Source organism: Osmerus mordax, chromosome 2 (assembly GCF_038355195.1).
Source record: "Osmerus mordax isolate fOsmMor3 chromosome 2, fOsmMor3.pri, whole genome shotgun sequence".
Classification (NCBI taxonomy): domain Eukaryota; kingdom Metazoa; phylum Chordata; class Actinopteri; order Osmeriformes; family Osmeridae; genus Osmerus; species Osmerus mordax.
This window is the reverse complement of record NC_090051.1, coordinates 22,451,639-22,465,002: the sequence shown is the minus strand read 5'-3', so window position 1 is coordinate 22,465,002 and position 13,364 is coordinate 22,451,639. Positions and strand designations below refer to the sequence as shown.

General features: G+C 46.1%; 3 protein-coding genes across 7 annotated transcripts in view; 1 reads left to right on the top strand and 2 right to left on the bottom strand.

Moving 5' to 3' along the window:
• Window positions 1-190: 190 nt before the first annotated feature.
• maip1 (matrix AAA peptidase interacting protein 1) lies at window positions 191-3,107 on the bottom strand. Its single transcript, XM_067229401.1, has 5 exons — window positions 2,682-3,107; window positions 2,287-2,358; window positions 2,051-2,177; window positions 1,745-1,892; window positions 191-997 (listed from the first exon to the last, which is right to left on the bottom strand). Exons 1-5 carry the CDS (start codon window positions 3,105-3,107, stop codon window positions 919-921), a joined length of 852 nt encoding a protein of 283 aa, XP_067085502.1. The 3' UTR covers window positions 191-918.
• Window positions 2,985-5,904, top strand: tyw5 (tRNA-yW synthesizing protein 5). 3 transcript variants are annotated; one of them, XM_067229400.1, is made up of 9 exons: window positions 2,985-3,093; window positions 3,273-3,394; window positions 3,498-3,652; window positions 3,731-3,800; window positions 3,963-4,007; window positions 4,368-4,505; window positions 4,620-4,707; window positions 4,882-4,998; window positions 5,384-5,904. In XM_067229400.1, exons 2-9 carry the CDS (start codon window positions 3,314-3,316, stop codon window positions 5,695-5,697), a joined length of 1,008 nt encoding a protein of 335 aa, XP_067085501.1. In that variant the 5' UTR covers window positions 2,985-3,093; window positions 3,273-3,313; the 3' UTR covers window positions 5,698-5,904. The 3 variants fall into 3 exon arrangements, with proteins under 3 accessions (XP_067085501.1, XP_067085500.1, XP_067085499.1); XM_067229399.1 differs by having other exon boundaries at window positions 3,259-3,394; XM_067229398.1 differs by lacking the exon at window positions 2,985-3,093 and having other exon boundaries at window positions 3,185-3,394.
• Window positions 5,905-5,910: 6 nt separating this feature from the next.
• lrrfip1a (leucine rich repeat (in FLII) interacting protein 1a) overlaps window positions 5,911-13,364 on the bottom strand; it is a 36,293-nt gene continuing 28,839 nt past the window's right edge. For 2 of the 3 annotated variants that reach the window (XM_067229396.1, XM_067229397.1), the window contains 7 exons: window positions 13,135-13,227; window positions 12,735-12,876; window positions 8,147-8,196; window positions 7,762-7,882; window positions 7,589-7,668; window positions 7,398-7,502; window positions 5,911-7,248 (listed from right to left, as the gene is read on the bottom strand). In XM_067229396.1, the coding sequence (XP_067085497.1) occupies window positions 7,141-7,248; window positions 7,398-7,502; window positions 7,589-7,668; window positions 7,762-7,882; window positions 8,147-8,196; window positions 12,735-12,876; window positions 13,135-13,227 (699 nt within the window). In that variant the 3' untranslated portion in view covers window positions 5,911-7,140. Of the gene's footprint in view, window positions 7,249-7,397; window positions 7,503-7,588; window positions 7,669-7,761; window positions 7,883-8,146; window positions 8,197-8,718; window positions 11,992-12,734; window positions 12,877-13,134; window positions 13,228-13,364 lie in introns of those variants that run through there. The other variant, XM_067229395.1, reaches the window with a different exon arrangement.

Here is a 13,364-nt window from a genome sequence, read left to right as displayed (position 1 = left end):
CAGCAGGGATGAGTAGCCTACAATACTACATCGACTGCCACGTAACAGTGTATTTACTTTATGAGACGTATTATTTTAAAACTTATCAACTAACGCTTATTTCAAGCATGAGGGGAGGACTACGCTCGATATTGAGGTGTAATTATTCAGAAACTTCCCGTCAAATCCAAGCGATGACTCTGCAAATGCATTAAATTGACGGCCAACACTGAAACATGTTTTTATTGTAGAGATGAATGTCAAATACCTGCTTGATACAGCATAATACATTTATATGGCATGGTTTTGATGTGATAACAGGGCAATTATAAAACATACTGCTGTAGTATTTCCTCCATAGCATCACCTTGCAAAATATTTGATCAAAAGAACGCAACCCTGCTGTCTATATGTTGGGAATGGTTTCCATGTTAGTTGATAAATGTGAATACAGTTTCTCTGTGTGTCAGTTACACTGAACGTCATAGCATTGACAGCAGCAAATCTGAGACTGATGACAGAATCTCAACAGTACCTCTATGTGTGTGACACCCTCAAATGATGACTCATCCAAAACACAAAATGAAAGTCTCTAACCTTGAAGCCCTGTTCTCAAAGCCAAGTTGTGACCTCTGATTTAAACTGCAGGAGCGAATCAGAAGCAAGAACCAGTTTCAGAAGCCACACCAGAGATCTCTGACATGTCTAAAACACGTGTAGCTCTTCTGCAGTAGACAGCATGTATTTAATGGCAGTTCGCCCCAATCGTCCCCCCTAGAACATTCCGTTCATGTCCCGAGTCCTGTTCTTTGGGGTCGTCTCATTTCAGCAGGAAGGGGAGTAATCTTGCAGGGTCTCAGGTCTGAAGAACTCTGGTCCTCCACTCCCTTATTCTCTCCATCAATCGATGCCTCCCTTCTACCTTCCGTCACCGCCATGTTAATCCAGAAGCCTCGAGTGTTCTATCCTGGTGATGATCCAATCAGGAGCCACCCCCTTGGTGAACTCCCTTTGGAACCTGACAAAGATTACAGCCACAGAGGAGAGGACATTTAGAGGCCACATATTTCCTTTTAATGCTTTTCTTGTGATGGCATGCCTGTTTCTGGGCAGGTGTGCAAGGTGAGTGTCATGTGACACATTGGAGATGACTAACACACTTCACTGTACGACACAGACACATACACTCACTGTTCACTACTGTACGACACGGACACATATACTCACTGTTCACTACCGTACGACACGGACACATATACTCACTGTTCACTACCGTACGACACGGACACATATACTCACTGTTCACTACCGTACGACACGGACACATATACTCACTGTTCACTACCGTACGACACGGACACATATACTCACTGTTCACTACCGTACGACACGGACACATATACTCACTGTTCACTACCGTAAGACACAGACACATACACTCACTGTTCACTACTGTACGACACAGACACATACGCTCACTGTTCACTACTGTACGACACAGACACATACGCTCACTGTTCACTACTGTACGACACAGACACATACGCTCACTGTTCACTACTGTACGACACAGACACATACGCTCACTGTTCACTACTGTACGACACAGACACATACACTCACTGTTCACTACTGTACGACACATACACTCACTGTTCACTACTGTACGACACAGACACATACACTCACTGTTCACTACTGTACGACACAGACACATACACTCACTGTTCACTACTGTATGACACGGACACCCATATATACTCACTCATAATTTGCAGTGAGTAGTCGTTTAGCATTTGCATCTCCTTCTCCAGCAGATATCTGGAATATGCGTGCTCCTTCCATAGTATCATCAGCCAGCTCAGCACTGGTCAGATACCAGAAACGCATCAGAATAATGACAAACTTTCGCCCTGGAAGTTGAGGGTGACAGACATTATGATTACTCTTATACATCTTGACATTAGATTCATGTTATTATGTATTGGTGTAAAAGTTAAATATGTAAATCAATTCAAACAATAGTAAAAATCTGCCAAAAGTGGACAAGACGTGCTGGATCAGCTCTCACCATCATCATCATAGCAGATCCCCACATCCTCTGGCATTGTATACATGATCTCTTCAGGATCTGCAGAAATGGCCTGAATGTGACTTGGGGGGAGAAGGGCACATTTCTCCTTCAGTTTCCCAATCAGCTGTGAGACAGACGCAGAAATAAGAGACAGTTGTACGTGAGGACATTGCATAGGGACGCATCCCACTGCAAAGGAACACGTGTTGAGCTAATCCGAACTTGCAACTTACATCTGGAGCAACCAGACTTTCAAGTGCCTCAAACTGACACTGGGACAGGAGTATGGAGACATGGGAGAATGCCTGCAACAGCAGAAAAGAACATTGAAGATGACATTTAGAGAGGATCAAAACAGTTAGTGTTTCTCTGTCAATCAATTTTTGTGTTCATGGTAATGGGCAAGTTCACGAAATATGTCAGCACCACATACTAACCTACCTCAATACCTCACTTAAGGCCAAATCACATTCATTCACATTCACTGCACCTATTGACTCCCTCTGAACCATTCGCCGGGGAACGCCCCCTGCCTCTCTAGTTTTCCTACTGACCGCTTACTTTCGTTAGCTAGCACATTCACTAAAGCGTATTTGTATGGTTATTCATGTAAAATTAAAGTTCTCACCTGCTTTGCTCCGTCCGTGAATTCTTCGATGCGAAATTCCTTATCAAAATATGCTCGAATCAAAAAGTAGTATATCCGGGTGCGTATCCACTTAAACGGGTTGGGGATATTAACCACAACAACCTTCTGTTTTGGAGTAAGTCCACCTCGGTCAGAGCTGTACGTTCGCACTGCGGAAACAACACCGACATTTACTGTGGGTATCCGGCGGGTATTTTTTGACCAGGACAACACAACTCGCTCGGGTTTGAAGAGACGAAATAGTGTCGAAGGCGGCCTACTACAGTAACAACCTCTCAACATGGGTAGCGCCATCTTTTTCCTTCCATAGCATTTCTGTCCTTCTACCTGTGTTGTCCGATTGGAAATGCGGTGTGCAGAGCTTAAAATGTCTTCATAAAGTACAATATAGGTAACTAAACACATTAAATTGCATTACATAGTTTGCAAATGTTTGATGTAGCAGTGAATTCATAAATGGTTAGAGCTAGGTTAATCTATCGTACAGATACATGCCTTTTCAACTTTTCTATTATGGGGAAGATAAGTAATGTAACACCAACCCACATTTGCGAAGCTGCTCGCCTTAAGCCAGAGTACCGACATTCATCATTCACGCCAAAAATGAAGTTATGGAAGTCCAAAAGAAAGTTCCTGTTCCCGTCTACTGTGACATGGATGAGGACGGTTTTGTGCGAGAGATATATCCGATGGTAAGACCAACGGCTTCCCACCCATTATACTCTATCTAGATTATAGCATTCTGACTGTGATGACAGATAGCTAGCAGTAGTAACGTTGTTTTTGATATTGAAGCGAAGACCAGCTCTGCTGAGAGGGGTGTGTCTCGGACCATGCCTGGAACGGTGGACGGTCGAGTACCTTAAACAGATGGGCGGAAACAGAGATGTGAAGGTTCATGTATCCACTCTACCACGGATGGACTTCCTCGGGAAAAACTTTGTATACAGGTGAGGGAAAGTATGTACAGACAATAATGGTCTTAGGTCTCAGTTTCTCTCTATCTAAACCTTGTTTTTCTTCCTCAGGACACTTCCATTTGCTGAATTTGTCAAAAGGGCAGCTGAAACGAAACACTCAGACTTTTTCCTCAGTGAGGTCAGTAAGATGGGGTTCAATCCGGACAAAAGCAAACCTCACAATTAATATAATTATTAGAGGTAAAAAGTTGAACTAATAATAGGCCTTTTTGACATTAAGTTACATTCATATTTCATGGTGGACATGATATTGTGACTAAATGTGTAATTCATTTGGCAGGATGAGTGGTATTATCTACGTACGCTGGGAGAGGATAGTCGGAAGGTATCTTACTAATGCATCTGCTTCATGCCACTGAGACAAATTAAAGTTAACCCTTGTGCTGCCTTCGGGTCACATGACCCAAAGGTTCATAACGAACCATCGTTGTGTTTACCCAATTTTACCGAATACAAAAACAAATAATTTTCTTTTTACCTTTGCAATGTGGGGGATCTGAGACAGCCCAACGGTTAAAAGAAAATGCTTCACTTTGTTTTTGTAAGCGGTAAATTTGTCGCAATACGACGGTGGGTCACAATGACTGATGGGTCAGAATGACCCGAAGATAACACAAGAGTTAATGTCACTAAGAGTTAGGATCGTCCGAGAGCGATACTGCCCTGCCCTCTCCTAAACCCTCAGGATGCGGCTGACCTGGGTAAACAGTTCCCTGTCCTGGTGCAGGACTTCCACATCCCCCAGGTCTTTCAACCCGACCAGTTCTTCTCCAGTGTTTTCCGCATCAGCTCTCCTGGCCTGCAGCTTTGGACACACTATGACGTGAGCACCGGTTAAATCACGTTGAAGAGGGTGACGTAATTAACGCTTCATCCCTGGGGCAATTTTGTATTGCAGGGTATCAATGTGTTTATAACATTTTTGGGTGTTTTTCAGGTGATGGACAACTTGCTGGCCCAGGTGACAGGAAGGAAGCGAGTCGTGCTTTTCAGCCCCCAAGATGCATTGCATCTCTACCTGTCAGGTAAAGTAACCAAATCGAATGCATCTGATCATATCAAAGAACCAATTTGAACCTAATTAGCCCATCATTTTTTTCACGTTCCAAGGGCATAAGCAAATCTTTCAATTCAGCATTAGTTTTTCAAAATAGCTATTTTTACATTCACACTAACTGTGTCTATGTCGTTTTTATCAGGAGATAAATCCCAGGTTTTGGACATCGATTCCCCAGACTTGGAGCGCTTCCCAGAGTTTGTGAAGGCCTGCAGATACGAGTGTGTGTTGGAGCCTGGAGACCTGCTCTTCATCCCTGGTACTGAACACCTTGTGCTGCCTTCGGGTCACATGACCCAAAGGTTCATAACGAACCACCGTTGTGTTTACAGAATTTTACCCAATACAAAAACAAATAAAAATAATTTTCTTTTAACCATTGCAATGTGTTGGGTCTGAGACAGCCCGACAGTTAAAAGAAAATGCTTCACTTTGTTTTTGTAGGAGGTAAATTTGTCGCAATACGACGGTGGGTCACAATGACTGATGGGTCAGAATGACCCGAAGATAACACAAGGGTTAAATACATCAACTCACTTCTCAAAACCCTCTCTTAACAAACCTCCCTCCATAGAACTACAATGTTAACAACAAACACAATATCAACATTGATAGTTTAATCAAAAAATAATTCTCTTCCGAAGCCTTGTGGTTCCACAACACGCTGGCCTTGGAGTTCGGAGTCGGTGTCAACGTGTTCTGGCGCCACTTACCGGCGGAGAGCTACGACAGGAAAGACCCGTATGGGAATAAAGACCCGGAGCCGGCCAGGCGGGCGCTGCAGGCGGTGGAGAGGGCCCTGAGCGCCCTGGATGAGCTGCCTCCAGACCACCGGGACTTCTACGGCCGGCGCATGGTCCAGCGCATCCAGCACCGAGCATACTCAGCCCCACCTGCGATGGAGAACACGGACCCCCAGACTGGATGTGGGAATGTGCCCCTCACAGATCCAGACTGATGCAGGACGCTAGGTTCAGGGATATCTGTAGCCGCAGGAGCCCTCTCCTGTATTTCTAGTTCAGGAGTGGAAATGTTTTCCTGCTCGACAGAAACGATCACAGAAACTCCTGTACTGTGTTACTGCTCATGCAGGCGTTTTACGTTGCCCAACGGTTCTTTAGATGGTTGAGACAACCAACCCTGTACATTATTTTGCGTAGTATGCGTACAGCATGGTTGGACATTTTATTGCACAAAGATTACATTTCCTTAAGTCTCCTTACAAACATTTTAAAGCTTTGTAAACAGTGAAGCTGCATCTCCCCAGTGTGTGTGTGTGTCCTCATCACTAGCATCGGCATTCAACTTCAGCAGCATGTCTTATTTACCAAGCGCATGTTGAAAGGCCAAACAGCGACTTTCTACACGAGGCTAGAAGAAGAGAAGACCAATTGTTGATGTTTGATGACGTGGCTTAGCAGGGGCCAACCTTACAACCCGTACATTCAACGAGAAAGTTGTCTCGTTACATTAATAAACTAATGAGAATCCTTTTGCAAACAAAAACGATCCAACGCTATGTTTCTGGAGTTGAATAAATCTGAAAACAAAAGCCTGCAGTGTATCGTAAGTGAGAAGCTATGAGTTATGCTTGTGTGATGATCCAACATGTGGACTGTAGTGAGAACTACAAGCAGGACAGGTGTATAGCCTCTTCCCATGGTCTAGACACCCAAACACCCTTTAGACATGACAGTACAGGAATAATAGAAAAGGGAGAGAGACATTCACACCCAACATTTCAGATAATTTGGCTGAGGCCGGAGATGAGAAAGACGCAGGAGCAAAAACTTGAAACAAACACAAAAAAGTCTGGCATTTCCACAGCACACAAGCTTCTAGTTCAGTCCCTGGACACCTAAAGTCCTCTTTATTCCACGAACACGGATGCTGGGTGGAGACAGGCGGCGGAGCGGACGGTTTGGGTTCTTCTAGGCTCTACACCGGAAGGTTCTAGACTGGTCACGTAGCCCATCGAGCTAGCTGCGTTTCCCTGATCCCTTTAGTTCCAGGACAGCCAGAGGCCCCACGACCAACAACTCTGTTGTGCAAAAACAGACGTTGTGTCCAGGTATCCCAGATGCTCAAACAGTCTTCAGGTACGAGGCGCCTCCTCCCCTTCATCATGGGGTTTAGACAGAGCTCACTGGGTGTCAATACTAAACCTAGAAATATTACTAAATGAAAAAACAAACAGACGGGAAATGGCACGTTGCGTGGGTTCTACGTTGCGTGGGTTCTACGTTGCGTGATCTGCGCTTCTGTGGTTACAATACTTCAATTTCTCAAGTTTCTTTGATGAGGTTGCAAGGCGAATGGTGAGTGTGTCGGGGGGTGAGGCTGTGTGGTCAGTCAGAGCCGGAGAGGAGTCTGGGGGTGGAGTTCGTCTCCTTGGTGATCACTATGGAGTTGTTGCCGTGGTGCGATTGGCTTTCATCTTGTCCAGCCGTTTGTTTAGGTGGCTATTGTTCGACTCTAGTTCGTCTACCTTGTCCAGAGCTGTCCGCAACTGTGGGGAGAGGACATGGAGGATGACAAACTGATTTCAGATAATAAATGTCTCTGCTGTAAAGAAAGCATGCAGTTTGATGATCTGTGATGGATATAGACATGGTGTTGTTACAGACTGGGTGGGGAGGTACTGGAGTTGTACTGAACCTCTCTTTGCAGCTTGCGTTTCTCCGCCTTCAGCTCATCCTCCACTTTCTCTGAGTTCTCTGACGCGCTCTTATAGCGTATGACTTGACCTTCAAGTCTTGTAACCTGCCGTAGAGCAAAGTGAATAGTCTGACGAGAAACTCAATACAATTGTATCAAGTCAAATTGTTAAAAATACTGTCTTCACTTACATTCTGCTCAGAAGCGGTAACTTCTTGCTCCACCTTGGCAAGTTTAAACTTCAGATCACTAATTTGTCTGCTGGCATCTCCTGTATAAAGAAAACAATATCAGATCCCCGTGGAACGAGTGTTACGACTCACGACTGCACGCTGAGTTTGAAAGACAGGCGAGGAACACTCACTCTGCAGTTCTACAAGGTTAACATCCGTGCCGTTCTCCTGGACGTCTCCGTCCGGGCTGGAGCCGTCCTCCGGGCCGTTCCTCGGCCTCCTCTGCTCCACCTGAGCCTTCAGCTTCTTCACCTGTCAAACACCACACCTGTCAGTCCCCAACACTCTACGGGTGCACAAACTGCATTTAGAAGAGACATATCTTGGATCGTTTTTATGTAAAGTGTGACAGGAAAGGCTGTAAGGGAGGGGAAGACAAGACCAAGGCTGGATTCGAACCCAGGACGCTTTGTCCAGTAAGCTACCAGGGTTTCCCACAAAATGAATGGGCACTTTGGCTACTGATGCACAGTATGTAAATCATCTTTTGGGACAATGGTGAGGTGCCTGACTCACCTGTCCTATTAAGTTCTCACGCTCATCCACCAATTTCCTCAGGCGTATTTCTGAAATAAAAAGTATTCCAATGTACAATTAAAAAAAACATATTTTTGCATGTTTATGGGTTTTTAAAAACATGTTTGAGACCACATTATTTCACAACACTCATTTGGCAACGATATCATGACTTAAGAAACCGATGTCGACATACCAGGGTTGGGAGGGGCCGGGTGGAGGAGGGGGGTCAGGGGGAGCAGTGTGCATGCAATGGAGCAGGTGTCCATTGGGAGAGGTGGGGGGTGAAGGAGATGGCATGCACACACTGTGGAGGACACTAGGGGGAAATACTGATCGTAATCTGCATGCGGCACAATACATGGAGGAGATTGTATTGTATGTGTGGTTATTATGTCAAGAGATCATACTGCTTGTGTTTCCCTTGGTTTTAAAAGCTGGTACAATTATTTTGTTCAAGTCAATACATGTAATTACGTCAAAAAAGTTAATTCAATGGAACATGTATACTATACATATTTATGGACTAGTCTTAGAATAGAACGGATTATAATAGAATTGAATAGTTGCACTGCACATTTAGAACCTGATATTTATTTAGTTGCATCAAACAGAATCAAAAACAATAAGACAAATCCAACACATACATAATTGGCTGAAGTGAATTTCCTGTGACGTTTTCCCCCAATGCGACGAGGGATTACTTTTCATAAAAAGCCTAATTACTGTATTCTGACAACACTGGATTACAAAAGAACTTCTCAGTAAACAATAATCTGCTTTCTTTGACAACTGGAACTGGGTGGTCAGCCGCAAGATTTTAGACTTGTTGGCGATTTATCTAATACTTCTACCTAGATGTTATACACAACCATTTGTTAAAAAAAGTACATTAGTTATGTGTTGTAAGAGTATGAAGTCAAAATGGTGCAATACGTACTGATGCATGAAGCATGATAAATATGGTAGCTAATATGCTCACTAATTCCACAAAATAAATACAGTATGTTCTTTGAAGCAACCAGTACAATATCATCTTAGTATCCATGACATAACTTTTACAGACACGTATTTAGAGATTAACTGTCTCAAAAAGTCTGGACCTTACAATCACTTCGAAGTTGTTCTGATCTCAATTATTATTTTTTTGTTTGAAGCCAAAACCGGAATTACATGTATAAAAAAAAGGTATGTATCTGGGTCCTATGACTAGGACATCTTACAGTCCTCTTTCCCCTTCCCCTTCCCCTTCTTGCTGCTGCTGCTTTTAGATCCTTTCCTAGAAGGCACATAGTTCTGTACGACTGGCTCCGCTATGTTCTGGCTACCTAACCTCTCAGCCTGCAGCCCATCATCGATAGCTTCCACCCCTTCCTCCACCAAAACAGCATGCTCATCATTCTGCACCCCTCCACTTTGTGCACCGTCCTGTTGTCCGATGATCAATCCTGCTCTCTCCTCCGGAATGCTCCCCTGTTCATTCACCTCTCTCACTTCTTTTGGGAAAGCCGCTAGCTGTTCCTGGATCTCTACCTCTGGGCTATGGGCTTCTTGCTTTGGGCTTGGGTGTTCATCTGGCCCACTGGCCTCCTGCTCTTCCACTACAGTATCTCTCTGTCCTGTTGACTGGTCCTCAGGCTCCCCTTTATTGTGTCTCAGACAAGAGTCAGGATCTTCCTGAGTTAGAAGCTGTGGCATTGTGTCTGACTCTTCACTAACAGCTTTACTTTGGCTTTGCTCCATGTTACAACCGTCAACCTCCTCTGGCGTGAGCACCTTCTCCGTGTGTACGTTTGTTTGGTGAGTTTCAGATTTGTCGTCTGCCGAAATCTCCATATCCAAGTCGTCGAAGTCAAATGATTGCCCTTTCATATTCTCCTCCTCCTCTTCCTCGCTCTCCAGCGTGGGGGGTCCAATCAGCTTGTCGTCCTCTCGCACGTCCTTCCTGGAATCCTCTTGGTCTTCGCTCGAGGATAAACCCAAACGTGTCTCATCCTTCTCGTCGTTGGTGCTTGGAGTGGCAGAACCCTCCAACCCTCCTGAGCTGCTCTCTGTGGTGGCGTGTTCCCCGGCAGCGACACACATCTCCTTCAGTAGCTGGGGGTCCAACACCACACCCGATACCTCAGACTCGCTCACGGTCTCATTGAGGCAGCTGCCGTCCAGAGATGTGTTGTTATCTGAGCTGTGGCCCTTCTCTGCCTCTGCTTGGACTGTGTTGTCACGTTCGGGGGCATTTTCAGAGTCCCTGTCGCTCCCGTCTGGTTCCTCCTGGGGAAGCCTCTCCACGTCTAGTGCTGCTTTAGCACTGAAATGGTCTGGGCTAACGAGACCATCCTCATCACTTGGGGCTTCCAGCGTTATCTGATCCAGCTCTGGTCTGAGTTTAGGAGATGTTTGAAAGTCAGTTCCTGATTCCTCTTCGAAAGTTTGAAACATCATCTCTGTGGGGTCAGCATCGGAGACCCTCGAAACATCGTCTTCTTTGACACCTGCTGAAACAGCATTTGCGGACGGCTGAAAGTCCGACTGACATCTGGAGTCAGTGGACGTCTCTGGATCATTTACAACTTCATCATGGTTGCTTGTGTGTTCGGGCTTCTCTGTATGGATGTCAGTTTCGATTGGGGACTCAAATTCCACCTCCTTGTTTTCACATTTGTCTCCGAGAGCACTGATACTGTCTGGGTGTTTTGACTCATTTGCTTCGTTCATAACCTGAGATGTGGGTTCTGATTGTTCTATTAAAATATCAGTGGTTGCTGGCAATGCTGTCTGGATTATAATCTCTTCCTTGTTGGTTGTGAGTTCTGGTTCCACTTTAGGATCAGTGTTTGGTGTACACTCGGCAACACAACTCATAGTAGAAATACTGCAGTTTGACTCCGAGAATGATGCCTTTGTTCCTGCATCCGGCTTCTCTGGGTCCAGTGTGGGATTTTGCGTGGCTTCTAAAACAGTTTTCTGACCGTTTTCTTGGTCAATCTGAGATTCATTTGGAATTACAGTGGAAGCCTGTTGGGGTTCAACCATTTCAGACGGCTTCTCTCTGCTACCCGAGTCTTCGTTCTCTTTCGTGTTCTTTCCGCCGGTCTTCGCGTCGCCCCCCGGCTTTTCATCGTTCTGAGACTCTCCCCTTTTCTTCTTGTTCTTCTTCTTTTTCTTCTTCTTCCTGCCTGAGGCGTTCCCGCCCTGGGGTTGAGGCTGACTGGAGGTCACGTCTGGTTCCTCCGGGACCTCCACCTCTGCTTTCTCCACCTCCTCTGGAGACCCAGCGTCTGATTGGACCTGCCTCTGACCCGATCCATCGAGGTCATTTCCTGGATTGTTTGATGCTTTTATATTTGTTTTGTCCTCAACTGCAGGGGGCTTCTCTGAGGAGGTTTCTGTTGAACCGTTAACACTTTGTCTGACTGGCTGACTCTCTAAATGATGCACTTTGACCTTCTTAGGGTCATCTTCCCCATCACTCCCCTTAATCTCCCCTGCGTCACCCCTCTCTACGCCTGCGAGTCTGTTTTCTGTTTCCTCTACTTCTACACTGTGCTCAGGATCTGTCAGAATCACCTGTTCCTCAGTGGAGCCGGACCTTTTCACATCTGCAACTGCAAAATCATTACGACCGTCTTTGTTGAGGTCATCTGCAGCTTCACAATCTCGTGAGAGGAAACCCTGCTGTTTCTCTACGGCTGTTTCAGTCCTGGGATAAGCTCCCAGGCCCCTGGGGTCAGGGGCGGTCAGAACCTCCTCTTCCCCCTCTTCCTGCTTCTCTTCTCGCTGCCTGGACCCTGGTGGATCCACCTCCTTATCTCCTCTACCTGCCAACTGCATCTCCCGATTTTTCCCTGGGAGTGGTAGAGGCCAAAGGGTGAGGGCTGGTGTGGGATCGCAGGTATCTTTCATGTTTATTGTCATAAGAAGCTTGGCCATCATAGCGGGAAAGCATATTAAAAAGACTTGATTGGCCGGTAAGAGGGGGAAGAGAAGATAGAGGAGGATAGCACCAGAAAGAGATCTTGATCCCAGAATCACCAGGAGAGCACAGAAGATCCTGCGAGTGAGCTGCGACCTTTAACCTCATGACGTGTTCAGCATTGCCATAAGACAAGGAGAAGTTCAAGACAAATCACAGGTAACTGAGATAAAAAATTATTGAATTATTGTTATCTGAATGAATCAGGAACAAGGTTGAAACCTTGCCTGGAACACTACTTGCAGTATTTAAGTGCAAAGGATGTGAAATAACATGATAATTACCTGAACTCTGACAACAATATCAACCACAGGAACGGACTCTAAAATGTACAACTAAAATCCCCACACTTCAGGAATCCGCATCTCCAGTATGTGACGTGTATTAAACCATGACTGAGTGACGGGTTGATCGGTTCGACGGGGAGCGAGTGAGGATGAACACGAGCAGTGAGAGTGTTAGTAGCAGAGTGAAATGCCAAGCTGCAGGCGTGCACAGCATGCGTGCACAGCTGCAGGCGTGCACAGCAGTAGGAGTGCACAGCTGCAGGCGTGCACAGCTGCAGGTGTGCAAAGCTGCGGAGGTAATTCCGACAGGCGTTCGGAGTGGGCTTACCCAGCACGCTGTTCCCCTCCGAGGGGGTGTGGGGGTCCTGGGCCAGGCGAGAGGCTGGGTCCACACCCTGCGAGCCCTCGCTCGCTGCCTCCACACTCTCTCCATTGGTGGTCAGGTCGGGTCCCAGCACAATCCCATGTTTCTAAGAAACACACACGCACACACATTGTGATGACAGCCTTCTAGATCCTTCTTTGGTAAACAGAGCCAACGTTAAAACGACTGTGGATTACGAGGTCACGGGGCTCTACTCCTCTGCGCGTCGCCGTGGAGACAAGGGCCCTGCTGAATGGTAAATTACAATTCTGAACAGGCGAAACATCTGTGAAGATGACGATTTCTACGGCGCACACCACCACACTGCTAGGCTAGGCCTCGCTAGGCTAGGCTACCTCAGTACCTTTAGAATGTCCTTCAGCTGGACCACCTCATCCCTGAGCTCATCTCGCTCGTTTCGGATCGCGTCTGAATATTCCTTCTGCCGCTCTAGGGCCTGAACGGCGCCCCCGCAGGCAGGGAGGAGGAAGCAGAGGAGGAACAGGAGGAAGAGGAGGAACAGGAGGAAGAGGGAGGAATGAGGTGCACAGAAACAAACAACAGCAGAGATCCTCACTGTGATGCAGGAGCAGG